Raw genomic sequence first — 27,601 nt, forward strand, 5'->3', positions numbered from 1 at the left:
ATATGAATGGAATCAGTTTAACACTTTTTAACGTGTTCTTTTTCATTTTAAAGAAGCATGGTGGGAAACAACGCATGCCATCCATGGAGATTGCTTGCTCTTATCTTATTACAATTCTCCGCATAATATTCTCCTCACTCAGATTCCTTTCTTTTGGCACCCAATCACCGGATTTAATAAATAATTGTAATTTTGAAATATAGCGGTGATATGTTATTTTATTTTAGTTTATTTTGTTTGGTTTTCTTTTTTCGGAGCTTAGAAAGAAACTACGGAGAGTGCAGAAGAAAGCATGTTCCTTGCAGTTTTTGATGATGACATTATAACGTGTGATGTCCATGAAAAAGACACAAGGCATTGGCAGGGTATCTTCTTGGGAACTCAATTACTTGGTATTGGCTTTCGACCTCTGACCTTGTTCATCAGTCTCTGGGCCATTAGGTTTTTTTTCTCCCTCTCTTTTTGGTTATTTATGTGGAAAAAGAAGAAACCGACAGGAGCATCAGGTTTTTCCTCAATCTGTGTCTGTAATTGAATGGCCATGTTTCATTTCTTATGAATGCATTCCAAAACAAGATATATTCCACCTTTATTCAGGTAACAGTTGGTAACAAATTTCGAATTGACCATGCAAAAACATGTTCTTCATGTGCAATTCAGCAATGGTCAAGGTTCAACCTAGACTTTAAATGAAGGCTTTTGCTTCAATGTTCCATTCTCAGTTAGAAAGTTGGGTCTAGTCAAAGTGCACCAAGATAGGAGTTAGATTTGTTTTTGGCATGAAAGTTCTTCGCAAGTGAAGCCATCTAAATCCTACATAATCTTCACAAATATGGGTCAATCTTTTTTAGGGCGCCGTGGAGATGCTTCTTACCAATATACCTACCATGTAAAGACGAACATATCTGAATGAAATAATAATGGGTTTCAATCATAAATGAAAAGTTCAAACAACTATGTTTAGAAACTAAACTTGCTACGAAAGACGTTCAAAGAAAGTTATGTCAAGTAGAATATATTCTGGTTGCACCACCCAAACACTATTATGCTGTAGCATATAGACAATTAAGGATGCATCTGCTTTTTGTGATGATCTTACACCGATAACACAGAGTTCTGCAACTTATGGTGCTAATCTTCTTGTTCACAGCTCTGATTTTTGTTTAAAGAAGCTCCACTCATGTAATCTAGAAGAAACTTTTGACGATTAAGCATCACTGACTTTTGAGAAAGTGAAAGAACAAAGCACAATCCACTTCCATCGCCAGTTCCAGAGTAGTTTGTTTAAAAAACAAATCCCAGATTTAAGCCAAATCTCAGACATATGTTACTAATTTAAAGTAGATAACAATATACAAAGAAAGGGAGAAGAGGGCAAACACATGCTGCCAGAAGAGAAGTGCCGAGGCCTCGCTTACTGCATAACCCCTCAAGCTCGCAATTGCTCCCAATAAAATTGCGCTTGGTGTCGTGTACTGCATCAAAAGCACAAACCTGTACATTGCATCGCCATCAACCAGAAAATTGAGCTTATCAGCCAACGCCACAATACCAATTCCCAACATAGGAAGCAATAAAAGCCTTGCCACAGTTATACCAATAGTAGTTCGGAGCCCTAGAGTAGAATCATTTGGCCCCTCTGCAAGCATACCCCCAAGAATAAGCATTACAGAAGGCACCATTGCACCAGCTAAAATCTCTAAGCTGTCTGTGAGGAAGGATAGTGGAGCATCATCTCCGAAGAAAAAAGCCTTTAACAGAGGCACTGTCCCAATAACGATGGCAAATAGAGAAGCAATTGTTGGGGGTTGCAGTATGTGCCGTATTGGAGTTTGTTCAGCAACAATTCTCATCCTCCTGACCACCCTAGGTTCAGCCAAACACCTAATCGACCTGGGACTGTTTCCACCACCTTCTCCTGAGAGATCAGCATCCTGCAAAGTGCTCTGCGAAACACTTGAGATGCTTTTGAAAACTCTAGCAATAAAGGGTGTCTTGGAATGCTCAGTTTCTTTTTCTTCAATACCAGGCCATTCAGCTTCTACAAGTAGAGGTCTACTCATATCGTTAGTTTGTGTTTCGTCAATCTCAACCCCTTCTTCAACAATCTCATAATACTCCAATGGGGGTTCCATCATGTGGTAAACAAGGGTATAAACAAGAATTACAGCAACCCACTGGGCGAAAGAAACATAAGCCACCCCTCTAGAGTGACAATGGGGTCCAAATGGGTTTTTCGGAGTATGACAGACAGATCCAACAACGGCAAGTGGGAGATTTCCAGTATTCCCAAATGCAGTCATGATAATGGTAAATCTGTTTAACTCTGCGGGCGGACGACATATGATCACCACTAAGTACCCAAGCAAACAACCAATAAGTGTACTCACTAGCACATTAACTGGGATAAACCACCACTGAACAAAGTTTTTGAGTGTAATGGATTCGCCTAGTTCAGTAAAGATTAGACATGGCAAGAACAAGGCAAAAACAAGCTTGCTGAGTAGCTTAAAAGTAGCTCTTGGAATCATTTGAGATTTTGGGTGTGAAAGAACCAGTCCAATGACCGTGAGTGACAAAAGTTTCATCAAAGGTACTATTGCACTCATCACATCCCCACTATACTCCAAATTATCTCGGTACAATTCCATAAGATACCGAGACATCTTTTCTTTAATTACTCAAAGATGAAGTTCTTTCTGCAATTAGTCAAACAAGAATTCAAATGAATAATCAACCATTCAACATAAATAGTACCCGTAGAAAAATATCTAAAACCGGACTAGATAAATTTGCGAGCGCACAAGATGGATTCAGCACAACTTCAAAGAAAACAATGAGATACAACGAGGGTTTAACATAATATAACAAACCCAACAAAAATTCTATGAGGATTTAACATGGGTTTGCAGGATTTTCACAAACCTTAACTAACCCAAGAAGAAAAGTGGGCGATTCAGTACTGAAATTAAACAAAAATATCAACAAAATTTCAGTGCTCGGAGAGAGTGAGACTTACAATTACAGATAGAGGATTGAAGAAAGACAAAGAAAAGCTTCACGGGCCAGGAATTGGAATTTACTGTTGAAGCTACCGGAAAAAGACTCGCCAGTACAATGCCTTAGCAAACAATTTTAAGCCAAATACTCGACAAAGAGTATGGTCCTTTTCAGAACAATAAAAGAAACAATGGGAATGGGTCGTGTTTTATCTTGTGAAGTCAAAGAGGAAGAGAAGTTAGTTTTTTTGTTTGTTTCTTTTTAGCCAGGTGGCATATGTGGTTCTGAGTCTTTTGGTTCTCATCAACGGAAGAGTGGGTTGGGAATTGAGATTTTTTCTTCCGGGTGGGTTTACACAAATTGGGCATAGCCTCTGGGCTTATTGTTGTGGGCTGTATCGTTCGTTTGGTCTAATGAAAAAAATATATACAAAAAAAATTCAGAATAAAAGAGAAAAAAAGAAACAGGATTATTGCTGGCTATGGGGTTCGAACCCATGCGCACTTATGTGCAGAAGATCTTAAGTCTTCCCCCTTAACCTCTCGGGCAAACCAGCCGTTGATGTCTTTTTACAACTCGAGTATCAATAAGTACGTATGAAACAAACTTGTATTTTATATTTCGGCTCCCAAACCAAATCTTACAATTCTAGCTCCACCCTGAGAAATAGTATTATAATAGCACTATGATAAACAAGTCCTAATTTTTTTTTGGTAACAAGAAGTCCTAATTTTTGGGGTCAAGTCTATGATAAAGAAGTGAGGGTGGATGGAAAAGAATAGGGCTGAATAAAAAGTAAGAAAAGGAAGAGGTGAAAAGACAAGACGTAGTGTTATTATCTCATATATATGAAATGAGATTCCCTGATTCTTAGTTTTGTTGTATAATAATTTGATAAAGAAGAGCACAGTAAGAGGGCGTGAGTGAGACTGAGAGAATGGTACTAGTACTGGCAGACACTACAAGTCATCAAAACATCAACAACTCCACAGAACAAGCTTCCCCAATCTGCCAAAGAGTACACCGTCATTTTTGGGAAAGCTTCCATATCTTGCGTAACAGTTGCTGTTTCCCAATATTCTCTGTTTACGACCCAAAACCAAACCCCTTTCTGTAACCAAACTCTGTTCATGTAGGGGAGGAACCCTAGGGCATGAGATGGTTGGAAGGGAACTAGATTGGTTGGGATTGGAGAGAGAACCAGCTATTCCTTTTCATTTTTAGTTACAAGAGAACCAGCCTTTTTTAGCAGACCCTCTCTTTTAACGGTTGTCATTATGCCAGAGGGAATTGACGGAAATCAATCATATTCATCTACAGTACACGCACGTACGAAAAGGCATATATACTATTACCACGTTGGCACATTCATCATCAGCTTTGAGTCTTTTTTAAAAGGGTTAATCCTTTTATTTGTCCATAAATTTAGATTCGATTTGCATTTGAGTTTTTTAATTTTTAAAATCCTTTTCGTGATCCTTTAACTTCACTTTCGTCAAGACAAATGGTCATGTCATTAATTTTGTTAACTTTTTTTGTTAAATGCATGAGTAAAATTGTATTTTTATATTGAAACAAAAAAAAAAAAAGAATGAAAAATCATATATTTAAAATAACAATAAAAGATAATCAAATAAAAAACCAACCCCAAAAAAAAAAAATCAAGTTTGAGGGGAGTACAAATCGGGAGAGAGAGAGAGAGAGAGAGAGAGAGAGAGAGAGAGAGAGAGTTTAATTTTAATTTTTTATTCATATTTTGATCAATTTAATACCAAAATACCATTTTACCCCTGCATTTAACAGAAAAGTTAACAAAATTGAAGGCATGCCCATTTGTCATAACGAAACTAAAGTTGAAGGACCACGAAAATGATTTTGGAATTTGAGAGACTCAAATACAAATGAGTCTAAATTTAGAGACTAATAAAACAATTAACCCTTTTCAAAATTAAACATACACAATTAAGAATTCATTATAAGAAGCTTTTGAATGAATGATACAATATCCTGTTAAGATTTCAAAAGTACGACGACATGCGTTTTACTACTAACATGATATTATTCGAAACGTATTAATCACTAATTACATATAGTCCAACAGTTGTAAAGAGTTATATGTACACACTGTATTAATGTGTGGAAACATTCATTATAGTTTATATATTTTATTTTGTCAAATTTCAAATGTCGTCAACACATAGGCGGTGGTGTTGTGTAGGATTTGAATCTGAGTTTTACATGTGTGTATATGGGGGTGGCAGCTTTAGAGCCATTAGATATGTGAGAGTTGGTCAGACAATATGTTGTGGTGAGTGATCCAGGCTCCAGCTGTCTGATAAGATATATATTAGGGCAGCATAGATGGTACGAAATTAGGAGAGATGTCTGTTTGAGTTGAAAGGGCCTTGAAAATTTTCAAACAGGATATGAATGTGATGCCTGCCCTAAATCTCCATACCAGCCTGCATTTAGATCTGCATGTTGGCGTTTTCACCTAAATATTTCTATATATACCCCTCAACCTTCTCTTCCTTCCTCGTACTTTCCCTTTTCTTGGCTATGCCCTCTATTTCTCTCTTTCTTTCTTTTCCATCCATGGTGCTGCTCATTCATTATTAAACTAGCTAGCATGCATGCAAAACTATTTTTGCATTTCAGTGAAGGGCCAGCTAGCTAGCTCAAGCTCAAGCCCAAGATATCTATTTATGTTTCTCTTATATATATAGACTATTGGAAAAGGGAGAAGAAAAAAAAAACAGCAAAGCAAAAAATGGAGAGCTAGTTAACGATTATGGAATTAAGGAGCTCTTCTTCAGTCCAGTCCGAGGCAGTTTGAAGGCCGACACTCAGCTGCTGACTCGTTGGTTCAAGAACTCATCAACTAAGCCATACAGTTTTAAGTGCGCTGAAAACAGTGGTGTGGTGTGTTTCTGATCCAACGAAGCAGGAGCCGATAGGTTGGTTATTGCTGTCACGTCTTGGACTGAAGGGAGCTCCTTAAACCCTTATTTCATGTTCTTTCTGTCAAATATTTGATTAATTATATATCTATGTAGCTTTAGCTTGCATGTAATATGTACTTATTTTCTCTTCATATTCATGGTAATGATTTGCTGACTCATTATTATTTATCTGTACTCTTTCCAGTAGCTCGATCTTCATGCAGAAAAGGCCATGTTTTTGAGAGATCGTCAGGAGCTGCAACTGCCTGCTGCTTACAGATAACAGACTCACTAATTCCCAGCTGGAGCATTCATTGAAAGAAAATGATAATAATTTGTTACCAGTTAATTACTTCTTATTAAGTCAACCCCAAATTATTTCTCATGTGCCTTCAATTGATAATTTGGTTAGTTATAATTATTGGAACTGCATCATCTGCTCTCTAAATTGATTCCTTAATTTAACTGAACATTGGAACACATGCTAAGCAAAGGAATACTCCGGCAATCATACAATTCTTAGGTTTGTCTAGGAAGCATTTAGTTAATTCAGTTTTCTTTTATATGATTCTCTCTCTCTCTCTCTCTCTCTCTCTAAATAAAAGAAGTATTTTTCCTTTTAATTATGTCAATTAATAATATTATAAAGACTGGTGCAGTTTTGCGAAACACAGGTACACCCTTTGGGAATTTCTTAAATATTTGAATATAAATAAAAGATACAAATAAGTTAAGGTTGTGGAGTTGCAGTGGCCGTCGATCTTGTAAGCATCCACAGTAGTTAATTCCCCAATCATTTGCAAAATGTGCCTTTTTAAAAAAATAATAAATAAAAAACGAGTGGGCCACAGGAATAATGGACCAAGTCCGGTTGATAATGATAACAAAGCTAATTCCAGCTAAGCCCAACTTAGAGGGTCCAATATAGCTCAACTGTAACGGGCACTTTCCAACTGTTAATGACTTTATAATGGGCAACTCTAAAACTGAAGTGGGTTGTGTGGAGCAAAACTCAACGCGTTGAGATGAGAGTGATTCTTTGATATCCTAGCGAATTCACATTTTAACGTGTCATACATTAGTTTGTTTTATAGAGGTAAACATCTTTGTAAGGTGATTGATTCGAACTTGGATGCTAAAGGATGGACACACTGTTTCAAGAATATATATATATATATATGTATATACAGGAGGAGCGCTCAAGAAGAAAACAACTCGAAAAAAGGCAATACATAATTAATTCTACGCATGGATATAATTATGGAAGCTAGTTAAGAGTTAGGATCCCCTTTGTGAGATCAAGTAAATGGAAGAAAAGCAAAAGTGTTGAGGTGGGCAGGCTCAAGATGATCAAAGCCATGGTTGCCAAAGCGAAGCTCGGTCTGGTGTTCATCAACTGAGACTGCAAGAGACCCATGAGTTGGCATATAAAAGAATCGTAGGTGGTGTAATAGCGCTTCTCCCAGTCGAGCCAATCAGAGGGAGGCTCGTAGTTCCTCTCCACCATCTTCATCTCATGAACCCTTTTCCTCAGAACAATCATGTTCTCATCCACCAGCCTGCTCCTATAGAAGTTTTGCCGGTACCGCTCATGATCCGCTTCTTTTCTGCTTGACGCAAATACCCTTGTAGCAGACCGTGCAGCTCGCTTTTGATGTCGATCTATGCCTGAAAATGGGTTAAACGAGACAATGGAAGAAGAAGAAGAAGAAGAAGAAAGGAGTGAAGTTGATGCCATTGCTAATTAGCTATATTGGATTTGGAAATATTGAGTTTAATGTGGTATTTGGTGGTGCTAGGCATTTGTATTTATAGGCTTAACAATAATAATTGAGAAACTTTGTAGATTAGGAAAAATGAAGGGTGGTGGGGGCATGTGACATGTGACGTGCTGGAGAGGCATTGTACGTACGGGGCACTCTTTGCCTTAATAGCAAAGAAGGAAAGAAACTGTGGCTGCTAAAACCGTGTTTTTTATATTTTTTATATTATTTTAAGAGGCACTTGCACTTTTTAACGCGTAAATTATGTGGGAGATTCGGAGAAGGTTAGGCCCTGTCTGTGTCACAAAACACAACACTTGGGAGATTCGGAGGGCTCTGATTCAATCAAGCCAGCCATCATAGTTTATCATGAATTAAAATGTTTGGATTGGAAGGGAACGAGTCGTTACGTTTGCATAACATGCAGCCAGTTTCACAGAACCCTTCCTTCCTCAATAAAAAACAGGGAAGGGGGAGTAAATGTAAAGTATTGGGGGAGGTTCTTGGGACCTTGGGAGGAGCAGCTAGCTGCGTGTGCGTCATTGGATTGACTTGGACGGCGTTTTTATAGTTTTATATTTCGCATACCAAATAATAATATTAATTTTTTAATCTTTAATCGGATGATTGCTTGCTCATGAACAGGATTAGAAAAAGAAAGACGCAAAGGCCGGAGCAATAATTACACTCCTGCTAATCATTTCTTTGGTATGAAACAGCTACAAAAATCAAACTATGTTCTAGAAAATTATGCGAGTTTCTCTATAATTACACTCATGCTAATTATAAATCGTATATAATGTAGGCTATATAAGTTAACTAAGTTTCAAATTATAAAAGAATAAAAACGGTGGTCTTCCGGTTGACCTTGAGAGTTAACTATCCATATCTCCCAACCTCCTCCACTCCTCTCTTCACCGGTGGCAGAGAAAGAAGTCAATATTGCGAAATAAATTAAATGATTAATTAGAGAAAACCATTATATATAATATATAATTGAGAGAAAGCTTTCGATTTCATTACTTAATCTTAAGGAGCCAATCTTGCTCATTTAGAAGGAAAAAGCTTGGCTCCTTAAAATTGAGAAGAAGTTCATTCTTACATTCAATGTGATTTTTACACGTGTCAAATTATTTTAATATCATTTTTGCTTTTTGTTGAAACTTTGTCAATATTGCTAGAATTTGACAAGTGTCAAAACTCCATTAATTTTAAGGAGGAGCTCCTCCTTAATCTTAAGTTGGAAAAACACGTTGAAGACAAATTAAATGACCAAAGATCAAAATGTAACAAATAATAATTAAATTTTCGACCAAAAAAATAATAATTAAATTAAAAATTGTTTATATTGCGTGTGAATTGATAAAATTTGTCACACATACAAGAGTTGTCACTATAATTACACAAGCTAATGAGCTAATAAGATCCCCTTGAAAATGTCCAACAAAGCAGCCGTAGAAATTGGGACGCTGAGTGTAATGAGAGCAAGCATTCCCAGAGCCACGCAAGGCCTTGTGTTCATCAAATGGGTTTGCAATAACCCCACGGCTTCAAAGATGTCCGAATTGTAATTATCAAAATATCGCTTTTCCCATTGCATCCAATTTGCTGGGGCTTTATGATCATCATCTTGCATCTCCGCAGCCATCTTCATGTCGTGAATTCGCATTCGAAGAACAATCATGTCTTCGTCAACAAGTTTACCATCGTAGTTATCACGACCGCACGATGCGAAAATCTTCAAAGGATGCCTCCTCCTCCTCCTCCTCTGCATCTCAAATAACCCTGTCTTCAGGTGCGGTCGATGAATGCCGGAATTGGAACATGGCGGTGGTGGTGGTGGCAGAGCTGAGTGAAGAGAAGAGATTAGCACTGTGCTAGACATTAATTATAAGCTTGCAAGCCTTCAAATGTGGGATTAAGGATGTTGTGTTGTTTTTGTTTGCGAACAAGGTACGTACATGGTACATATATATATAGGGGTGGGGTTGTGTGTCCAATTGGAAGAGAGACCGCGTAGGAATGAGATGTGGCATTTTGGCGCGTGACTTTTTTGAGTTAAGATTCCTAGAACTAAAAAGAGTTTGGCACGTAGCTGCCAGGACAGTGAACCCCAAAAAGAAGTTTCATCCTTTTGAAGTCATCTCTGATGAGGCGGCAAATCTTATTGTTAATTAGATTTCGTAAATCTGGGGAAACAGTTGTTTTTCCGCGTGAGCAACAGCCGTTTGATCATTCAGGTATTGTTTCTCCTCTTTTCTTTGGACGCATTCAGTTCAGGCATAGTTTGAATTTGAAGCAGCCCAACTCATTTTCATATTTATCATATCTTATGAGGGTATTTTGGTACCTCTAGAAAGACATCTTCTCAGCAAATCTTATCAGCTACATAAAGTGAGATAGATGGATGCAAACGTGACAGTATTACAAAATTGTCCTACGCGTTTTAGGTTGCGTTGATGTGCTCTTCTTCTACAATCGGAAAAAAGAACACAACAATAATATAACAAATTATAAAAACGGGTAACCATTTTTTGGGCCCCATTCCTTCATATATCACATACTATATGATGTATTTACATCGAACTCAATTCTGAATTTAAATGCGGACTTGTAACAATATGCTCACCTCTTTGTACCCGAGTTCGATCCTTCTCGTATATTAGAATAGTTTACAATAAATTTTTGTAAAAAGAATTTATGATTTCAAATTATATTAGCAATGTATACTCAAAGTAGAACTGTAAATATGAACATACTACTATATTAGTATTCAAAGTGTTTATATGAGAATAAACTTCGCGCAGTCTTTGCAAACTGGATCGACCTGTTTACCATGACCAACCATATAAGAAAATCATCTTCGCTCTGGTAGAGCATAACACCCATTAAACGTATATTCTACATGAGACTTTTAAGTCATGTCGCATAGAAATGGCTCATTTGGTCAGCACGAGGCTTCTTTATTGCTTAACATATCTCCTTTACTTAGCACCTGTATGAAACAAATCAATAAATAGTGGCACATGTGATAACAACACTACTAATGCCCAATTAATTACAAACCTTCTAGGACAAACTCGGGGGCTTGGTCAATTGGGGAAGATGATTCAAGTGGCTGGTTTAATTCAACTTGATTGAGTGTTACAGGTGGTTCCTTTGGCTGGTTTTGTTCATCTTGTTCAGTATTTAAAGGCTCGAGCTGCACCGCTGGTTGGATTTCGTCAAGAGGTGCGGCCTCCAGCTGCTGGTATTTCGGTTTGTTTTTCTGAAGGAGAAGGTAAGTGGTGCAATACAAAAACAACAGTATTCTACTTTGAGCAATCATTGTATCCCTAATGTGACTTCCCCCAAAGGAGATGCGTTCAAGTGCCTGCAGAAAAAGAAAGAAACAGAGTAGAAGGTATTAGATATAAAACTTACTCGAGGACAAAATTGTCCACCTCATGAGTCAAATGCATGTATCTTGTTTGGCCATTTCATAGGTTCTTCCAGAATTGGTTCTTGTAATTAGTTTCTTTTAAGTAGAAGGTTTAGAAATGAATAAATTAAGAAACAATCTCTTAGGAGGGACGAAAGGAATGGTAAATTGAAAATCATATACAAAATTGAGTGGATCGTTTCTACCTCTATTTTAGAAACATGCAATGAGTAGTATAACAACATTCATACTAGATATGACACTGACCACCAAATACCGACACCTAGAGCTAGATATGGTTAGAGGAAGTATTTATTTTGATTCCGTTTCTTGAAAGTTTCCTTGTACCCACCTGTTCTCCATTTTGAATATCGTAAGAATGCTGATGATCAAATTGAAGACCCCTAAACTCATTGATGCAAAGACCTTGAAAAGCCCTGAAAGTGTACAAGGCAATATACATTCGTAAGGTAACGAAAACAATACTTAATTGTATAGTATCAACAAAATGTTTGTTTCTTACTGGCAAGTAACCTTTGATCTTACCATCTAATTAGAGAAATATGAGGAATCCAACGAAAGATAATTGGTGTATTCTCTGCATTGACATAATAGCCTCCAAATACAATAAAAACTGTCATAAGTGAGGGTCCGACTGCCATAGCTGCTTCAGTGGTTGGAACCATAGCACCAACAGTAAGACCCATAGCAGATGCAGCAAAAGATTCCACTGTCACAATACCACAAAACTTCCCGAATCTGAAAGACCAAAAAAATTGCAAGTAAACCTTGTGATCTGAACCAGCCCACTTTGTGAAGAGTTAAAAATGATAAGGTTTGCAAAATGATATAACGAAGAAATGAACCAGCTATACAAGTATAAACAGACAATAGTCAATTCCATCTTCACCTTTCCCACTCCCCATATACTGATCTTTACTAAAAGGAAGAGTGCTAGAGACAGATGATTCTTTTTAAAGGTTTTTGTATTTTCCCTGCATCCCTCGTATATGTCTGGATTTTTGCAAAGAAAAACCACTCTGCTTATTCATAGTGTCCAGTCTAAAATCCGATATATAGACATATATTAGTTTGCACAGGTCTATTGAGGAAATTATTGCCTCTTTTATAGGGAGTTATGCAGCTCCCATATATATTGAGCTGACAAGTGTGATTATGTGGTTACCAGATCTGTTAGTGCATCTCATACAGCTATTTACACAATTCACTTTCTCCAATTGCTTCAACAAAATTAGGAGGTTTCAGAATATCAACTCATGTTAAACATTCTTAACAATGACTTCAAAAACCTGGATAAAGCAGGATGAAGACGAGCCATGGGGTACAAAATGGCGCCAAACATTAATGGAAACGCTGCTCCAACAGGAATCTCAGCCAACAACTTAGAAAGAAGATAGGGTCCTAATGTATAAGACCCTTTTGCATGCTCTCTATTTACTATTGCACGCTCCTTCGGGAACACACCCACTGTCTTTGTGAGAGCAGCCATTGCTGTGTTTATCGCAGCAACCTGAGAGGAAATATCCATAAATAGGACCAAGAAACTTAAAAACTTATATTAGAGACTAGTATTCAATAATTATGTTTTGATATTCAACTTATTGAAAAACTGTCTTTCTTTTGCACATAAAGGTCATAATAATCAAATTTGTAGAAAGCATTGTCATTGCATGAAATGAGGAGTATCTCTATGGGAGTTGATCAGGAACTTAATAACCATACCAGAATGCTTAGAGCTTGGTTTTCCAAATCACAAAATTGATAGAAAAATATAATAAGCAAAGACCTCTAAAATCAAATTCCTTTAAAAAGAAGTATTTTCACACCTGAAGCAATCCCATTCTGTCTTGTATCGATGTCTGAGATCTTCCCATTCTCCAAAAAACCGATCCAAATATTATAGCTGATGCAATTGACATTCTTGCCCGAACTTTATTTGTTGATCCGTCACGGGAAGCCTAGTCATTTGTTCAGAGATGTTGATCAGATAGAATTAACTGGAGTTAATATTCATAAAACAATCCAATTGATCATCCAAACCCACCTAAATACACGCATATCACCCTCACTGTTGACTACTCAGATGTTACTTAAGAAGTTATGTTGATAGTTATATTGTTATAAAGCTTTGTATGACATGGGAAAAGGAAGCAGCTAAAGCAATCTTTCAATCAAAATGAATTAATATATTTTCACCATTGAAATTCATGTCTTGCACAATTTTTCAAACTGAGCTAATCTTGTTTTCGTCAGATCAATATGCACATGAACATAAGGCATAAGTTATCCTTCATTCCATTTTAATGAGACTAAGTTCGCAAGTAAAAGAACTTACCTGCATCCATGCACGCCTTAGGAGCAACCGGAATTGCATCCACCAACCTCCCTTCTTCTGAACTCTACTTTTCTTGCTGAACTTTGTTCTGTTGTTAAAGACTTCCCTTCTTGTAATCGGAGTTGCATACAGAACTAGTGATGATTGTTGTGAAAATGACTCAACAAGAGCATCTACTCTTTTCTGAGAAGAGTAAACACTTTCGGCAGAACTGTAGTCGATAGAAATAAGATCAGCTAAAAACTCAGCAGGGTTCTCATGAGCTGGGCAATGGTACCTGTTGAATAAATCATTGATTAGTCAATAATTTCACAACTTGACAGCTGCAGCTTCGCACAAGTAGAGACGTCATTTGGTACAAGTTATGGTCACGGACCCGAATTTAGAAAAGTATGCAAGTGGTTCATCATGTGCAGGACCAGCATAGACAAGTGCACCCTCTGTTAGCAACACGATGTCATCAAATTTACTATACACAGATCCTCTAGGCTGATGTATGGAGCAAATTACAGTATGTCCATCCTGTGCAAGCTGTCGAAGGGTTTCCATTACTTTCTCTGCCTGGAAAGCATCAAGCCCTAGAAGAATCACAAGTATATATTAGATAAACAGAAGGTGTTAGAAAAAAACAAATGCCTGCTACAATAGTCATCCACCAGTACATATTAGATGCAGGGGATTGCTTACCAGTAGTGGGTTCGTCAGCAAATATAACAGAGGGGCTTGCAATCAGCTCGCATGCCAGAGACAAGCGTTTCTTTTCACCCCCACTAACTCCTCGGACTTTCGCATCACCAACATTCGTATCAGCACAACTGACCTTTTGTAGCAAAGAAAACAAAGCAGCAACCCCAAAATTAAAAACGAACTAAATAAGCTCATAATCACAATCCTATCATTTTCCAAAAGTATGACATCTTCACAAATTATCAATTACCAACTCAGTAGATGAAACAACACTGAACTTCATCAATGCCATTAGCCAATCTTACCAATCCCAATTTGAACAACAGACTGTTCACATACTCGAGTCTCGCTTCTGCGGAAGATATCTCCGGAAGCTGCAGCTCGGCAGCAAGAGACAACGTCTCTCGCACCGTCAGCTGCGAGAAAAACAGGTCCTCCTGTCTCACATAAGCAAACCTTAACCCCCCAAAAGAAAAAATTAAACAAATGAGAACCATCGAATAAGAAGAAATTCTAAATGAACCATAGAATAAGCTCTGAAACATAAACGAAAAGCTTACTTATAGGCTTTGTTAGGACTAGAATTTCCATTGACCTCCAATAGACCTGATAAATGTAAGCGAGGTGACGCAGTTAGCTGACCCGCAAGTACATTTAGCAGCGTCGTCTTTCCTGACCCTGACGGCCCCATAATTGCCAACAGTCTCCCTGGTTTCGCTTCCCCGCTAACGTTCTTAAGCAGAAACCGTATCTAAGCATTCAAAATTAATTTAATTAAACATTTGATCCTGAAAATTTTCTCTGCAACCAAACGTACGTTACGAGAAATTTCGTTTGAAAATTGAACAAATGAAAACTTACTGATGTTGAGGACTTGTCAGAGAGAGAGCAGTTGATGTTGCGCCACTGGATTGTAACCGGAACCAATTTCCCGGAAATCGGAGTTTCGCCTTTGTCGTCTGTCGCGTCATTATCATCGTCGCCGGCCTCGGTTTCCGGCGAGAGCGCTGGGCCTGGGCCGGATAAGAGACGGAGCAGAAGCGCTGCAGCCACGGCAGCTAGAGCCCGGCCCACGCCGCTGCCTCCGAAGCCCAACACCATCTGGCCAACTTTTTTCCCGCCTAATTGAACCATTTCCGCGATAACCACTAACTTCTTTTCTTTTGCCACAGGCGGAGAGCTTGAGGCCTGACTGCTGAGCTCTGAGCTAGCTAGTAGCTTACAGTAAAGAGATAATTCGGAGTAAGAATGTAGCGACGCCGTTTTAAGAGAGTAAGTTCCGCATGAGCGACACGTGTCCCTTTTGAGGATAAGAGGGATTGAGCTCTCGTATAGGCGGCCCAACATAGCCCAACAGGTCAAATGGGCTTTTTTTGACTACTGGCCTATAAAAGGCCCGGGATCGCTCTCTTAAATCCGATCCAAACCCATCCGAATCGGGTTGGTGCGAATCGAAACAGATTTATCAGTCCTCTCAGTAAAGACATCCCGCTGTCGTTGAGACCATGTCGTCATCCGTCTTCTCCTTCGCCTGACCGCTTTGGTTCCTCTGAGCTAAAAGCTTTATACGCTCAGATCATCTTGCCATGCTAGCAAGGCGTGGACCCCACCTGCATCGTTCCGTCTTCGCTTGAGCCTCCTGAACATTCTCGAAACCATGGCGAATAACTCCAAGGAAGAGCCCAAGACCGGTCCTCAGCCCGATCTCTGGTACAACCTAACCCTTGGCCCTTCCTTCAAAGACGACTCATCCAACAAGTACTGCACTCTGCGATGTAAGTTTCATCCCTAACGTCCTGTTTGGTTGCATAGAAAATCTCCCTAATTTTCTTTTCGATTTTGAAATTGATTGCAGACGAATTTAAACCGGCGTCGATTGACAAGACGAAGCCGGGGACGCTCAAGAAAACGAAGGAAAATAGGGTTACGGTGGAATTTCAGAACAACCAATTGGGGAAACCGAATGTGACCTTCAAGGGGAGCAGCGAGGACTACAAGGACAACGACGCCGTATTGTTCTTCGACGGCCAGACGTTTCGGTTGGAGAGGCTTCACCGGGCCGTGAAGCAGCTCCGGCATGATCGTCAGCCCGGGGAATCGGCGGCTGGTGCCGCTCAATCGGGGTCCGCCGTGGAGCCGCAGCTGTCTCCGGTCAGCAAGGCCCCCAAGCCAATACATCATCCTGGTAGAACTGCATTCCCTGCTGTGCAGGTGAGTTTCTTTTAATGGAAATTATGATGATTCAATATTGGTCCTTGGGGAGTTTTAATTCAGTTCTGCAATGTAAAGCTATTAAACAACTTAAATCTATTTAAAGCAACCGAAATTTAAAACTCTGGTTTCTTTTCTCTTTCCTCATGATGTTTAAAGCTTTTGCCTTGTGTGAATACAGGTTGAGGTGGAACGAATAGATGTTGGAATACCTGGGAATCCAGGTTTGTTTATATGCTTCTTTGTTTGGTTGTTGTTTTTGAAGTAAGCATATGCATTGAATCTTTTGCTTCTCAAAGTTTCTGTTTTCTTGATCTCTTAAGAGGATCGGAGTCGAATTGGATTCATTAGTAGACATTGCTTGTTTTTTAGTTGCAATGCACTGCATGAAGCTCTATGTGCTAGTGTAGTGAGAACAGTATGGTGTATCTTGGGGTAATTACATTCTCTGATGATATATTGATCAAGATTTGCTATTGTACTGAATTTGCTCCGACAAAACCGAATTCTATCATTTTTGTATAATGAAACTGACTTGGAAGATTTTGAATGCATAAGCTCTGAAACCATTTGAAAGTGTCAGTTTAACTGTGAAGTGGTTTAAAGTGCAAGTGTGTGATCCTTAGTCAAATTGAAACCACATTTTGAAGTTATTGTTGAACTGTCTTTTTCCGCGACTGAATTAATTCTTTCCTAGTGGATAAGGAGTCCATTTTGCCTGATTCTGGGCGTACCTTCCTGTCAATTTTTTTTTTTGGAAATGATCTGTCGTTTGCATCTTATAGACCATGGTGCCTGCTTCATCACCCAGTTGCAATACCGTACGCTACATGTTTGTGACAATTGAACCCAATTCAAATTCAATGGGACCCCAATGGTCTATCTTATCTGTTACTTAGTATGTGATTACTAAATTTGTACCATGGCAACCCCCATCTAAATGTTAAGAACTTGCAAGAGCTGTTCATGGGCCTAGTTATTTATCAAAATCATGAATGACTTCAGAAGTATTAATTAGGTAGTTTGTTGTGGACTCTAGGAAGCAGTTGAGTAGCGGGATTCATGTTCATGTAAGGACCAGTGGCCACTTGTCTACCTTGCTACTTTGTTGTACTAACTTGACCTTCCTCTCGACTTTTTGAAGTCTATTGGAAACAATTAAGGATAAGATTTCCATCTTGCAGATGGCTTTATTCCTCTATGCACTGTCTTGTCCAAATACTAATGCTTTATTCCTCTATGCTTGACCGGTTATCATATATCCTAATGCTTTATTTGTTATACAAACAGGTGCAAAAAGTGCCAATAAAGGTGTGGTTGATTACTCATCTGATCAACTGAATGTCTCTGCTGCCTCGCCAGACCCTAAGAATGAGGAGGTCGAGGAACATCAAGATATAGATATTGAAGAACTTTTTGGCAGTGTATCGCCTGAAAACGGGAATGCCGCGGAAGATGGAGCTAATGCTGGGTTTGATATCAGTATGCGAAATCAAAATGAAAGTGATAATGAGATTGCTGATGTGGATGATAGTGGTGATGAAGTTGATAAGGGGCCAAATGCCGCAGAAGCCCTTCGAGCCCAGGTGAACGCAGAGGGGAGGGAAAAGCAGACTTCTACTTCCGGTAGTAGCAGTGGAAGTGGGAGCAGCAGCAGTGGAAGTGGCAGTGGTAGCAGCAGCAGCAGCAGCGATAATGAAGGCAGTGATGATGATTCAGTCAACTCCATCTGAGAAATCGAGCAACCTTGATCTTCCACGTAGGTTGTCCAAGACAGTCCAGCGGATGTTTACGGTGGTAAACCGAGGCATGAAGAAGAAAAGAAGATAATATATACACCCTGTTATTTATACATCCTATTATTTTGTACGATCGTGCTTGATGCCACTTAAATTTGTTATAAGCTTGCCCTTTTTGCGTCACAACGTTTCACTTGAAAATTTTGACAATAAAAAGAAGGCCAAAAGTCACTTTTGGTCTTTGTAGTTTGGCACTTCGACCATTTTTGACCCTGTAGTTTAAATTCTGTCAATTTTGTCATTGTAGTTTTGTATTTGTAGCAACTCAATGACATGTTAGTATTCTTGTTAATTTCTTTAACGAGGGCCAATTTCGTCAATCCAAAACCCTTGAGTATAAAAGCTTATTTGAAATTCGCCTCATTTCATATTAGGGTTTGAAATTCAACCACTAATTCCAATTTTTGAAGAATCCTAAACCAAATGACTAATTTCAAGTTCTAATATGAAATTAGGGGAGTTGCGAGTTTTTGTGCTCAAGGATTTTGAGTTGACGAAATTACTCCTTGCACCGTCAAAGAAATTGAAAAGAATACTAACTTGTCCTTGAATTGCTACAAATACGAAACTACATGGTCAAAATTGACGGAATTGAAACTATATGGTCAAAAGTAGTTGAAGTGTCAAACTACAAGGATCAAAAGTGACTTTTAGCCTAAAAAGAACCAAGTTTTGCTAGTTGCTACCTTTGTGATGCTAAACAAATCAATAGCCAAATGGTTTGCTGGGGTAGGCACATGATGTCGGCTGTCGGCATCTTAAACTTGAGATTCATATAATATACTAATAATAATACTTATGGTATGGAATATGGGGCATGGCTCGTGACATTCCTTAATTATATATCAGATTAAGAGACTAGCAAGCAGTCATTTAATATATAAACAATAATTACGTGCACCTAATTATTGCTTATAAATACAGTTATCCCTTTGGTCATCGTAAGCCTACCAATCTTGAATCTACCAAGGCTTGAAAAACCCAATGCCATTACATCATCACAGACGTCACAATTGACACCTGTATTAATGGGATGCAGATCTCCATTTCCACCCACAAAATTTGCTATTTGCAGCAGCTTTCGTTAGTGGAATTAGCAAATGCCATGAACGAAAAGGCAAACCCAAGCAAGTCCCAGATAGTGGTGGACGCAATTGCTTGTCGTATATTTTCTCCTAGCCCGAGAGCAAAAGAACGTTAGCGCCCTAATCCAATCGCCCAAAACACGGGCCAAATCAAATCCCCAGGAAGAAGAAACAGAGAAGATGGAACGTGTGTTCACGCGTATTTACGAGCGTTGAGGTTTTCTTATTTATTTGAAAGTTTTTAAACACACCAGAAAATTAAATTAAATTAAAAGTGTGTGTGTGTGTGTGTGTAACTTACACTTTTATCATTATGAGATCAAAGAAATCAAACTCCCACAGTGAAAATCGATGAACTCCATTTTCTTCTTCATCACAACAATTCTTAACCTGAAAACCCTAACCCTAGCACTGTTACAGAGCCAGAGAAAGCATTTATTAGAGAGAGAGAGAGAGAGAGCCAAAATTTGACAGTTTTTGATCTAACATATAACGAAAACAGTTACTTCTGTGGCTCAATCTTTAAACGCCCACATGCTCATTTGCTTTGCCATTCAAAAAACAACCACCCTTTAGCTTCAAACCTACAAAGACCAAGATCCTCACTGACCCATTACCTAAACCGGTCTGAAAACCTAAACTTCACTATACCCACATCCCCAATTTCATTGATTTGACTCAGCAACGCATATGCCCCAACTCCACCAACAACAAGCAGCTGAAGAACCAACAAAACCGACCCATTATGGGAGCTGAGAAGAAATGGCTCCTAACGCTCTTCTCGGCTACATTCCTCTCTCTCCTCCTCCTCTTGCTCTCTTCCATCTCTGCCTTCAGCTCACCCAAACCCTTCCCTTCAATTGTCCAGCACGGCTCTCACTACCCGCCCGCTTTCGCTTACTACATATGGGGCGGCCGGGGCGATAGGGGTCGGATCCTCCGGCTATTGCTCGCCGTCTATCATCCGAGAAATCGCTACTTGTTGCATCTCTCGGCTGATGAATCTGAAGATGAGCGGCGCCGCCTTGCCTCGGCCATCAAGGCGGTGCCAGCAATTCGAGCATTTGGGAATGTGGATGTGGTGGGCAAGCCTGATCGAATCACCTACATGGGCTCTTCGAATATTGCCACCACGTTGCGCGCTGCGGCGATTTTATTGAAGGTTGACAGTGGATGGGATTGGTTCGTCACTTTGAGTGCTATGGATTACCCACTTATCACTCAGGACGGTATGCCAATTTTTTCAATTTCTTTTTATTTTATTGGGATTTCGTTTTCCCTCCTTGCCAAAGCTAATTTATTTACCTGTTTGGGAAATTAAATATGGTCTAAAAGAGTTTTGATTTCGTTTATTTTATTGAATTTTGTCTGAATTGACTGAAAGATTCTGGCTCTTTGAGTTAGTGTAAGTGTGTATCTAAGGAAGCATTTATGTGCGTTTCATTCCTTCATTATTAGTTTAAAGTATTTATATACAAGAACCATTTATATACAAGAGCGAGGCTGGCATAGACCAGTTTGGAGCCACAGATCTCCCATAAAGAGAAGTCCTACCTCTAATTACCCTTCTCTAAATGTCCTCACCGATTCATGTATAGGAGCAAATGAAATTAATCTTTGTGTGCAATGGGGAATGTGTTGTGACATTTGTAGAAGAACTTTATGTGTGGGTAGTTAAGTTTTGTGAAATGAGATTGGCCTAGGCTGCTGTTTCTCTGACCTGGTAACTCCAGTTCTAGTGAACTTAATGTTGTCATGTCAGCTCCTTATGCTGAACTTAATTGCTTTAGTAATTTTGGTCTGGAGTTGACTTTTGAATCAAATTCTTTTAAGAGTTGGATGGTTCCCCTGAATCCTCCCTTGTTACATGTGGCAAGGGGCACAACCCTCTAGCATGGGATAACACATAACTCTTGTTGCTGGATTTGGTTCTGACAGTCCTAGCGTTCAATATAGGCTTTGGATTGTATAGGCCAAGGGATTCTAAGTGCTTGTCCGTATATGCAATTACCCAGGAACCAAATCCCTAAGAAAAAAATTGGCAGAAACTTATCAGGATAGAGGAAGATATTTAGCTGCTGGGATTAGTATTTTCATTAAAATCTAGTCAATTTCACTTGGGATGTTTTATTTGTCTGTCACCCGTTCAAAAGCAGCTTTTGTACTTACCTGAATTTTAACTCTGATTCAGGCGACCAATTTGGTTCCCGCTTTTATGCCTTCTTGGTGTATATATAAATTTTGAGTACTGGAATATCCCAACGTACAGAAGTTTTTTGTTGATCCAAATGCAAGTGATGGGCCTATGGCAATTCTTTGAAGCTTATCTGTCCAAGGGAGACAATAATTCACGTATTTCATCCTTGGATGTGATGATCTATTTGCCTTTTTTCTTTTCTTTTCTTCTTCTTTGTGATCAATCAATTTGCCTTGTTTGGTGCAAGTTCTTCTATCCCAAGGCTTATTGAGGATCTCATGGCCCCTTTTTTTGTTATGTAGTCATTGACTTTGGTAACCCGCCACACTTTTTTCCTTGATTCTATTTGTCGTTACTGTTATAGCTTTATTTATTTCTCTTTAAGGTAAGGGTGAAATGCTCTAAAATGTCTCAGGCGTTTGTTTCAATTCTTTTTGTGATTCTTCTAAAATATCTATGTAGTCTAATTACATTCTGCTGTTTTCCTTGATAATTTGTGCCAACTTATTTATTTGTGCTTCTGTTTTGTACTTTCAGACCTGTCTCATGTGTTCTCCTCTGTTAGAAGAGATCTCAATTTCATTGATCACACCAGTGACCTTGGATGGAAAGAGTAGGCAAACCCTTTTTGCTAATTTTAGCTGTAGTGCTCTGGCACATATGTCTAATTGAACTTGAACCCATATATTTATTTTTATTTTTATTTTTATTTTATGTAGGTTGCATAGGGTCCAGCCAATTGTAGTTGATCCAGGGTTATACCTAGCCCGGAGGAGCCAAATTTTCCATGCTACAGAGAAGCGGAAAACTCCTGATGCTTTTAAAATATTCACAGGCAAATTTTTACACACTTCTTATATAAGGATTACCGTTATGGGTATGCTTCCCACATGTGGAACTGCTAATTAGAAACAATTCTCTCTTCATTTGCAGGTTCCCCATGGGTCATCCTGAGCAGATCCTTTCTGGAATTTTGCATTCTTGGTTGGGATAACCTTCCCCGGACCATGCTCATGTACTTTACGAATGTGATGTTGTCCCAGGAAGGATATTTTCATTCTGTTATATGCAATTCACCAGAGTTTAAGAACACTACTGTGAACAGTGATTTAAGATACATGATCTGGGATACTCCCCCCAAAATGGAACCCCACTTCCTCAATATCTCGGATTATGATCAAATGGTTCAAGGTGGAGCTGCTTTTGCCCGACAATTCCAGAAAGATGACCCTGTGCTGGACGTGGTTGATGAAAAGATCCTCAAGCGTGGGCGAAGTCGAGCTGCCCCAGGGGCATGGTGCTCAGGCTGGAAAAGCTGGTGGATGGATCCATGCTCTCAATGGGGTGATGCAAATATCTTGAAGCCGGGGCCCCAAGCGAAGAAATTTGAAGAGTCGATTACTAACCTTCTTGATGACTGGACTGCGCAATCAAATCAATGCCAATGAAGATGTGTGAATTGAAAAAAAGGATCTTCAGTTCAGATACTTGGTGCGGTTTCCTGTGATCTAAACTTGATGATTAGTTTGGAAGACTGCCAACAGCAGAGATACATTCTTTTGGCCCCCTGAAGCGCACTTTTTTGGGGTTCCTCCAGTCTCATGCTTGACTATTGTTTATAACGGGGGCAGAGTAGAAGGGAGAAACATAGTGAGTTCGCTTGAGGTATATTGGGCTAGACTGTGGCATAGTAAGAGGGTCTCCCTCTTTTGTGCTGCCACTGCATGCTGTTGTATGTTCTTCTTCCGATTAAATTAAGAACTGTTTGAATGTTGGATCCAAAATTCATTCTTTAAATTCTAACGTCTTGTATCTTTTTCACAGTGAAGGTCTCTCTTGTTTTTTTAGATCTAATTTCGTTGCCAATTTTACCAATAAAGAGAAGCCATGGAAAACAATTTAACTCACCCCTTTTTTCCTTTTTTGATGTAAGCGATATTGGTGGGTAAATGTTCTTAACCATTTGAAATTGCCAACATACTCACCTATTTTTCAGTCCAAAGAAAATAAAAATAAAAATAAACTATCCAACATCCCGCCAAAGTTAGACCCCCAAATGCGAATACCCTTAACCAAAGCTTTCTCGGTTTTCAGAATTCGCACCTTCGGTTGAACCCAATCTCCTTGCCTCTCAAATGGGTCTCTCTCGATTTTTCAATCTTGTATCAAAACCATCCAAAAAGCCCATCAATTCCTTCCTTCCGTTCCCCAATCTTCGTTCAACGCCAACCAGTCAAACTGGTTCTCACAGTTCATTTACGACTTCACTACAAAGCATCAAATTCACAAACTTCACTCGTAATCGAACACTACATACTGAAAATCCATCTGGATTCCTCAGCAATCGCACTGGTGGTTTTTATAGAGCAATTCACGATGGCCTAGGAAAAACCCAAGTGCCTGATGAGGCCAGTGACAAAATCCCAGGTGCAAATAACCGCGAAATCACCGAAGATGCTGAAAGAATCTGTAGAATACTATCCACCAGCAACTCTAAATCCCCCATCGATAGATTTCTCGATGGTGCTTCAGTTGAGGTGTCGCCGGCACTTGTAGTCGAGGTCTTGAAAAAGCTCAGCAATGCCGGCGTTCTTGCGCTCTCGTTTTTCCGGTGGGCAGAGAAGCAAAAAGGGTTTAAGCATACTATGGAGAGCTACAATGCTTTGATTGAAGCTCTGGGTAAGATCAAACAGTTCAAGATGATATGGGAATTGGTGAATGACATGAAGAGTAAAGGGCTGTTGAGTAAGGAGACTTTTGCTTTGATTTCGCGAAGATATTCGAGGGCCAAAAAGGTTAAGGAAGCGATAGAGACGTTCGAAAAGATGGAGAAGTTTGGAATGAAAGTAGAAGGGTCGGATTTCAATAGACTGATTGATACTTTAAGCAAGTCGAGGCAGGTTGAGAAAGCACAGGAGGTGTTTGATAAAATGAAGCACACAAGGTTTAAACCCGATATCAAGTCGTACACTATTTTGTTAGAAGGATGGGGTCAAGAACAGAACTTTTTGAGGTTGAATGAAGTTTATAGAGAAATGAAGGACGAGGGGTTCGACCCGGATGTTGTGACTTGTGGTATTCTGATCAATGCGCATTGTAAAGCTAAGAAGTATGATGAAGCCATTGATTTGTTTCGTGAGATGGAAGCAAAGAATGTCAAGGCTACACCTCATATTTTCTGTATTTTGATTAATGGGTTGGGTTCTGAAAGGAGGTTGAGTGAAGCCCTTGAGTTTTTTGAACTAAACAAAGCAAGTGGTTTCGAGCCGGAGGCACCCACATATAATGCTCTTGTTGGGGCTTACTGCTGGTCAATGCGGATGCATGATGCGTTTAGGGTGGTGGAGGAGATGAGGAAATGTGGGATTGGTCCCAATCCTCGAACTTATGATATAATCTTACATCACTTGGTAAAGGCTCGAAGAACAGAACAAGCTTACTCCGTTTTCCAGCAAATCAGTAGGGAGCCTAGCTGTGAGCCAACAGTAAGTACGTATGAAATCCTAGTGAGGATGTTTTGTAACGAGGATCAAGTGGATATGGCATTACGGGTTTGGGATCAGATGAAGACTAAAGGCGTCCTGCCAGGAATGCACATGTTCTCCACATTGATCAACAGCTTGTGCCATGAGAATAAGTTAGATGACGCTTGCAAGTACTTTCAAGAGATGTTGGACGTGGGCATTCGACCTCCAGCGCAGATGTTTAGTAATTTGAAACAAGCCCTTCTCGATGAGGGGAGAAAGGATGATGTAATAAGTTTTGGTCTGAAGATTGACAGACTGAGAAAAAGTCCATTAGTTGGTTTGCGCTAAAGAGATACGTCCAAGGATTTTTGGAAGCCTTCTATGCACAGCTCAGCAGGCCTTGAGGGCTCGGCTATGCTGATGTATTACTATAATTACAACTTGTTATAACTATTGCCACCCGAGGATTTTAGAGCTTATTTTTACTAAAGTCAATGTTCAAATTGTTTATACAGTTGCACAAAATGTAGGGAAAAGCCTCTGCTGGTGATAAGGCCCTTGCGCATTACTTGAAGAATAAAATGAAAACGAAAACAGAAAAGAAAAGTGCAAAAATCAGAGTCTAAAACATGAACTAAAATGAAGTTCATTGAATTCACAAATATACATGAATTCCAAGCAATCTGAATACAGCCCTCTTATATCTCCTGTAATTCTGACTAGTTTAATGTACCAAATTTAAGGATCATGGCAACAAGTTTTCTACAATAACTCCTCATAGATGCAGAACTTGTTCTTCAGAGAGATGCGTAACAAAATTGACAATTCTTGCATGCTACTGAATATTGATATAACCAGAGAGCAAAAGGCTACCAAGATTGCTATGTTATGTAGGCCTTACAACAAAAAAGTGGCTGTGACTAAGGGCACTCCCTTCCTCAGGGTAGCTGTTGCCAAATTCAGACGGAGCCACAGTCACTTGCTCTGTTTGCTCTGTTCTATGTGGCACCTCAAGAACCTCACTGATTCCGTGAACCGCAAGCCAGCCATTGTGATACACTTCCGGAAAAATGACTGATACACCATTGAGCATCAACACGTCTTGGGATCGAGTGATATTGATTGTAAACCCCATCAGATTAGTCCTCAACACCGTCCCATCATTGAAACTCACCAAATCGCTCCACAAAAGCCTGCAGGGCACCACATGGCGATGAAAGATGGAGGATTGCTCACTCAAGTTCCCAACTCGGTTCATCAAGACTTGGTCAAATGGAGCAAATACAGTCATCATGGTCTGGTACTTGAAGAAAAACCCATGAAATTGCATTTCGAGAAACGAAGCCATAACAGAGCACCCTTTCGACCTCAGCGCATTAGAAGCTTCACTAAACGGATCCCTTACCCCCATCGCCTCGTTCGGGTTCTTCGGGGCCAAGCATCCAAGATTCTTGGGGGTGTAGCTCCGAAGAGGACCCAAAATCCGGAAATGCGGGTCCAAGAACCTGTCAATTCCGAAAATTATCAACGACCCATCATCGAAAATTGGGGAAACAGTGATGGGGACGTTGTTGAGTGAGACTCTGGGGTCGTTGGCCAAAGTGGTGACGGAGAGAGAGTGGTCAGAGAGTAAAGTTGAGATCTTGGCGCCGAAAGGCAGGGACTTGAGGGATCGGAGAGAGAAATAAAGGGGGATGATGTGGAATTGCAGGAGGTTCAGCGGTGGCTGACCGGAGTGAGAGAATGCGGCGTCGGTGGGGGCGAAGATGGTGAGAGAAGGAGACTGGGAGAGGAGGAGGGTTTGAGAGGCGAGGTCGAGGGTCAGAGCCATGGAGGTGTAGCCGAAATCTGAGAGGATTTCGGCGGCGTGGACGAGGGTTTGGGTGGGGAGGGCGGAGGAGAGAGAGAGAACTGAGAGGACAATGAGAGAGAGAAGGACTTTGGCTGCCGCCATTGTTGGAGGTTGTTCTTCGTTTCTTGGAGTTCGGAGAGGGGGGTTTGGTTTTGCAAATGAGTCTGGGTGTAGTTGCAGATTCAGAGAGTATCTGAACTTGTAAGGGGAAGGTTGTTCTTGGCGGGTTAAGATTTCACACGTGGACGTGTGGGATTTGCTCTGGTAGGAGGGAATTGAAAAGTTAGTTAAGGGAGTTAAGGAGTTAGTTAGTTAAATTCAGATCGCCAAGGCCCATGATGGCACTAAGTAATAAGAAGAAGAAGAAAAAGATGAGCTGGGCTCATAATAAAAAAAGGGCAAAGGCCCATGATGATTTTAATTCAGATCGACCTTAAATAGCCTTTCCGGCCTATCCAAACGAAGATGAGCTGGGCTCATAAGCCTTGAACACAAATGAAGATGTGACAAAGAAGCTTAGTCAATCCAACTAATTAGTCCAGTAAAAAATGGCATTGACTTGTAGATCAGAGGTCTCAGGTTCGAATTTCTATGTCATTTTAGTTTTGTGTGTGTGTGAAACCCCCTCTTCTCTAATTTAGACTATCACTTGTCCTCAGAAAAAGAAAGAAAAAAAAAAACTAGTCAAATAAGAGCAATTGAAGGAAAATTTTGTCTTTATGGAATTATGCAAATTGCTTTGAGGCCACTCGAAAGAGAATGGTAAATTGGCCAACGTTATTAGTGTTTATATATTGTAGTTAATGAGCTGTTTTAGAAGC

At 39.6% G+C, this 27,601-nt stretch overlaps 8 protein-coding genes and 1 non-coding gene across 10 annotated transcripts; 3 read left to right on the plus strand and 6 right to left on the minus strand.

Annotated features, from left to right (window-relative positions):
• Window positions 1–910: 910 nt before the first annotated feature.
• Window positions 911–3,189, minus strand: LOC117615594 (protein PIN-LIKES 2). Of its 2 annotated transcripts, XM_034344697.1 has the most exons (3): window positions 3,020–3,189; window positions 1,598–2,699; window positions 1,363–1,494 (listed from the first exon to the last, which is right to left on the minus strand). In XM_034344697.1, the coding sequence occupies exons 2-3, from the start codon at window positions 2,664–2,666 to the stop codon at window positions 1,481–1,483; spliced, it is 1,083 nt and encodes a 360-aa protein (XP_034200588.1). In that variant the 5' UTR covers window positions 2,667–2,699; window positions 3,020–3,189; the 3' UTR covers window positions 1,363–1,480. The 2 variants fall into 2 exon arrangements, with proteins under 2 accessions (XP_034200587.1, XP_034200588.1); XM_034344696.1 differs by having other exon boundaries at window positions 911–2,699.
• A 284-nt stretch (window positions 3,190–3,473) lies between these two features.
• Window positions 3,474–3,556, minus strand: TRNAL-UAA. Its single transcript has one exon. It is a non-coding gene; the product is annotated as a tRNA-Leu (tRNA).
• A 3,429-nt stretch (window positions 3,557–6,985) lies between these two features.
• LOC117613925 lies at window positions 6,986–7,734 on the minus strand. Its single transcript, XM_034342541.1, has one exon. The coding sequence runs from the start codon at window positions 7,678–7,680 to the stop codon at window positions 7,210–7,212; it is 471 nt and encodes a 156-aa protein (XP_034198432.1). The 5' UTR covers window positions 7,681–7,734; the 3' UTR covers window positions 6,986–7,209.
• A 1,379-nt stretch (window positions 7,735–9,113) lies between these two features.
• Window positions 9,114–9,590, minus strand: LOC117617580. Its single transcript, XM_034347017.1, has one exon. The coding sequence runs from the start codon at window positions 9,588–9,590 to the stop codon at window positions 9,114–9,116; it is 477 nt and encodes a 158-aa protein (XP_034202908.1).
• Window positions 9,591–10,441: 851 nt separating this feature from the next.
• On the minus strand, window positions 10,442–15,384 carry LOC117631213 (ABC transporter G family member 7). The gene is made up of 12 exons (XM_034364245.1): window positions 15,031–15,384; window positions 14,730–14,920; window positions 14,475–14,625; window positions 14,170–14,302; window positions 13,859–14,060; window positions 13,483–13,759; window positions 12,974–13,105; window positions 12,437–12,657; window positions 11,673–11,885; window positions 11,479–11,563; window positions 10,772–11,078; window positions 10,442–10,700 (listed from the first exon to the last, which is right to left on the minus strand). The coding sequence occupies exons 1-12, from the start codon at window positions 15,301–15,303 to the stop codon at window positions 10,690–10,692; spliced, it is 2,196 nt and encodes a 731-aa protein (XP_034220136.1). The 5' UTR covers window positions 15,304–15,384; the 3' UTR covers window positions 10,442–10,689.
• A 210-nt stretch (window positions 15,385–15,594) lies between these two features.
• On the plus strand, window positions 15,595–18,399 carry LOC117615582 (ELL-associated factor 2). Its single transcript, XM_034344684.1, has 4 exons — window positions 15,595–15,944; window positions 16,025–16,380; window positions 16,562–16,604; window positions 17,671–18,399. Exons 1-4 carry the CDS (start codon window positions 15,827–15,829, stop codon window positions 18,111–18,113), a joined length of 960 nt encoding a protein of 319 aa, XP_034200575.1. The 5' UTR covers window positions 15,595–15,826; the 3' UTR covers window positions 18,114–18,399.
• A 1,126-nt stretch (window positions 18,400–19,525) lies between these two features.
• LOC117615472 (beta-glucuronosyltransferase GlcAT14A) lies at window positions 19,526–23,284 on the plus strand. Its single transcript, XM_034344556.1, has 4 exons — window positions 19,526–20,493; window positions 21,999–22,074; window positions 22,181–22,296; window positions 22,395–23,284. The coding sequence occupies exons 1-4, from the start codon at window positions 20,010–20,012 to the stop codon at window positions 22,907–22,909; spliced, it is 1,191 nt and encodes a 396-aa protein (XP_034200447.1). The 5' UTR covers window positions 19,526–20,009; the 3' UTR covers window positions 22,910–23,284.
• Window positions 23,285–23,427: 143 nt separating this feature from the next.
• Window positions 23,428–25,387, plus strand: LOC117615127 (pentatricopeptide repeat-containing protein At1g71060, mitochondrial). Its single transcript, XM_034344138.1, has one exon. The coding sequence runs from the start codon at window positions 23,597–23,599 to the stop codon at window positions 25,274–25,276; it is 1,680 nt and encodes a 559-aa protein (XP_034200029.1). The 5' UTR covers window positions 23,428–23,596; the 3' UTR covers window positions 25,277–25,387.
• A 171-nt stretch (window positions 25,388–25,558) lies between these two features.
• On the minus strand, window positions 25,559–26,937 carry LOC117616736 (putative fasciclin-like arabinogalactan protein 20). Its single transcript, XM_034346135.1, has one exon. It carries the CDS (start codon window positions 26,880–26,882, stop codon window positions 25,815–25,817), a length of 1,068 nt encoding a protein of 355 aa, XP_034202026.1. The 5' UTR covers window positions 26,883–26,937; the 3' UTR covers window positions 25,559–25,814.
• Window positions 26,938–27,601: the final 664 nt, after the last annotated feature.

The sequence above is a fragment of the Prunus dulcis genome, chromosome 1 (assembly GCF_902201215.1).
Source record: "Prunus dulcis chromosome 1, ALMONDv2, whole genome shotgun sequence".
Lineage (NCBI taxonomy): Eukaryota > Viridiplantae > Streptophyta > Magnoliopsida > Rosales > Rosaceae > Prunus > Prunus dulcis.

What these genes read in the sequence shown, in the direction of transcription:
- LOC117615594 (XM_034344696.1), bottom strand. Translation starts at nt 2,666, where the DNA reads ATGTCTCGGTATCTTATGGAATTGTACCGAGATAATTTGGAGTATAGT.
- LOC117613925 (XM_034342541.1), bottom strand. Translation starts at nt 7,680, where the DNA reads ATGGCATCAACTTCACTCCTTTCTTCTTCTTCTTCTTCTTCTTCCATT.
- LOC117617580 (XM_034347017.1), bottom strand. Translation starts at nt 9,590, where the DNA reads ATGTCTAGCACAGTGCTAATCTCTTCTCTTCACTCAGCTCTGCCACCA.
- LOC117631213 (XM_034364245.1), bottom strand. Translation starts at nt 15,303, where the DNA reads ATGGTTCAATTAGGCGGGAAAAAAGTTGGCCAGATGGTGTTGGGCTTC. An exon ending in CTGACAAGTCCTCAACATCA is followed by an intron (nt 14,921 to 15,030) that starts GTAAGTTTTCAT and finishes TTGAATGCTTAG; the next exon opens with ATACGGTTTCTGCTTAAGAA. An exon ending in TGTTGTTCAAATTGGGATTG is followed by an intron (nt 14,303 to 14,474) that starts GTAAGATTGGCT and finishes TTGCTACAAAAG; the next exon opens with GTCAGTTGTGCTGATACGAA.
- LOC117615582 (XM_034344684.1), top strand. Translation starts at nt 15,827, where the DNA reads ATGGCGAATAACTCCAAGGAAGAGCCCAAGACCGGTCCTCAGCCCGAT. An exon ending in CAAGTACTGCACTCTGCGAT is followed by an intron (nt 15,945 to 16,024) that starts GTAAGTTTCATC and finishes AATTGATTGCAG; the next exon opens with ACGAATTTAAACCGGCGTCG. An exon ending in CTGCATTCCCTGCTGTGCAG is followed by an intron (nt 16,381 to 16,561) that starts GTGAGTTTCTTT and finishes GTGTGAATACAG; the next exon opens with GTTGAGGTGGAACGAATAGA.
- LOC117615472 (XM_034344556.1), top strand. Translation starts at nt 20,010, where the DNA reads ATGGGAGCTGAGAAGAAATGGCTCCTAACGCTCTTCTCGGCTACATTC. An exon ending in AGTGACCTTGGATGGAAAGA is followed by an intron (nt 22,075 to 22,180) that starts GTAGGCAAACCC and finishes TATTTTATGTAG; the next exon opens with GTTGCATAGGGTCCAGCCAA. An exon ending in TGCTTTTAAAATATTCACAG is followed by an intron (nt 22,297 to 22,394) that starts GCAAATTTTTAC and finishes CTTCATTTGCAG; the next exon opens with GTTCCCCATGGGTCATCCTG.
- LOC117615127 (XM_034344138.1), top strand. Translation starts at nt 23,597, where the DNA reads ATGGGTCTCTCTCGATTTTTCAATCTTGTATCAAAACCATCCAAAAAG.
- LOC117616736 (XM_034346135.1), bottom strand. Translation starts at nt 26,882, where the DNA reads ATGGCGGCAGCCAAAGTCCTTCTCTCTCTCATTGTCCTCTCAGTTCTC.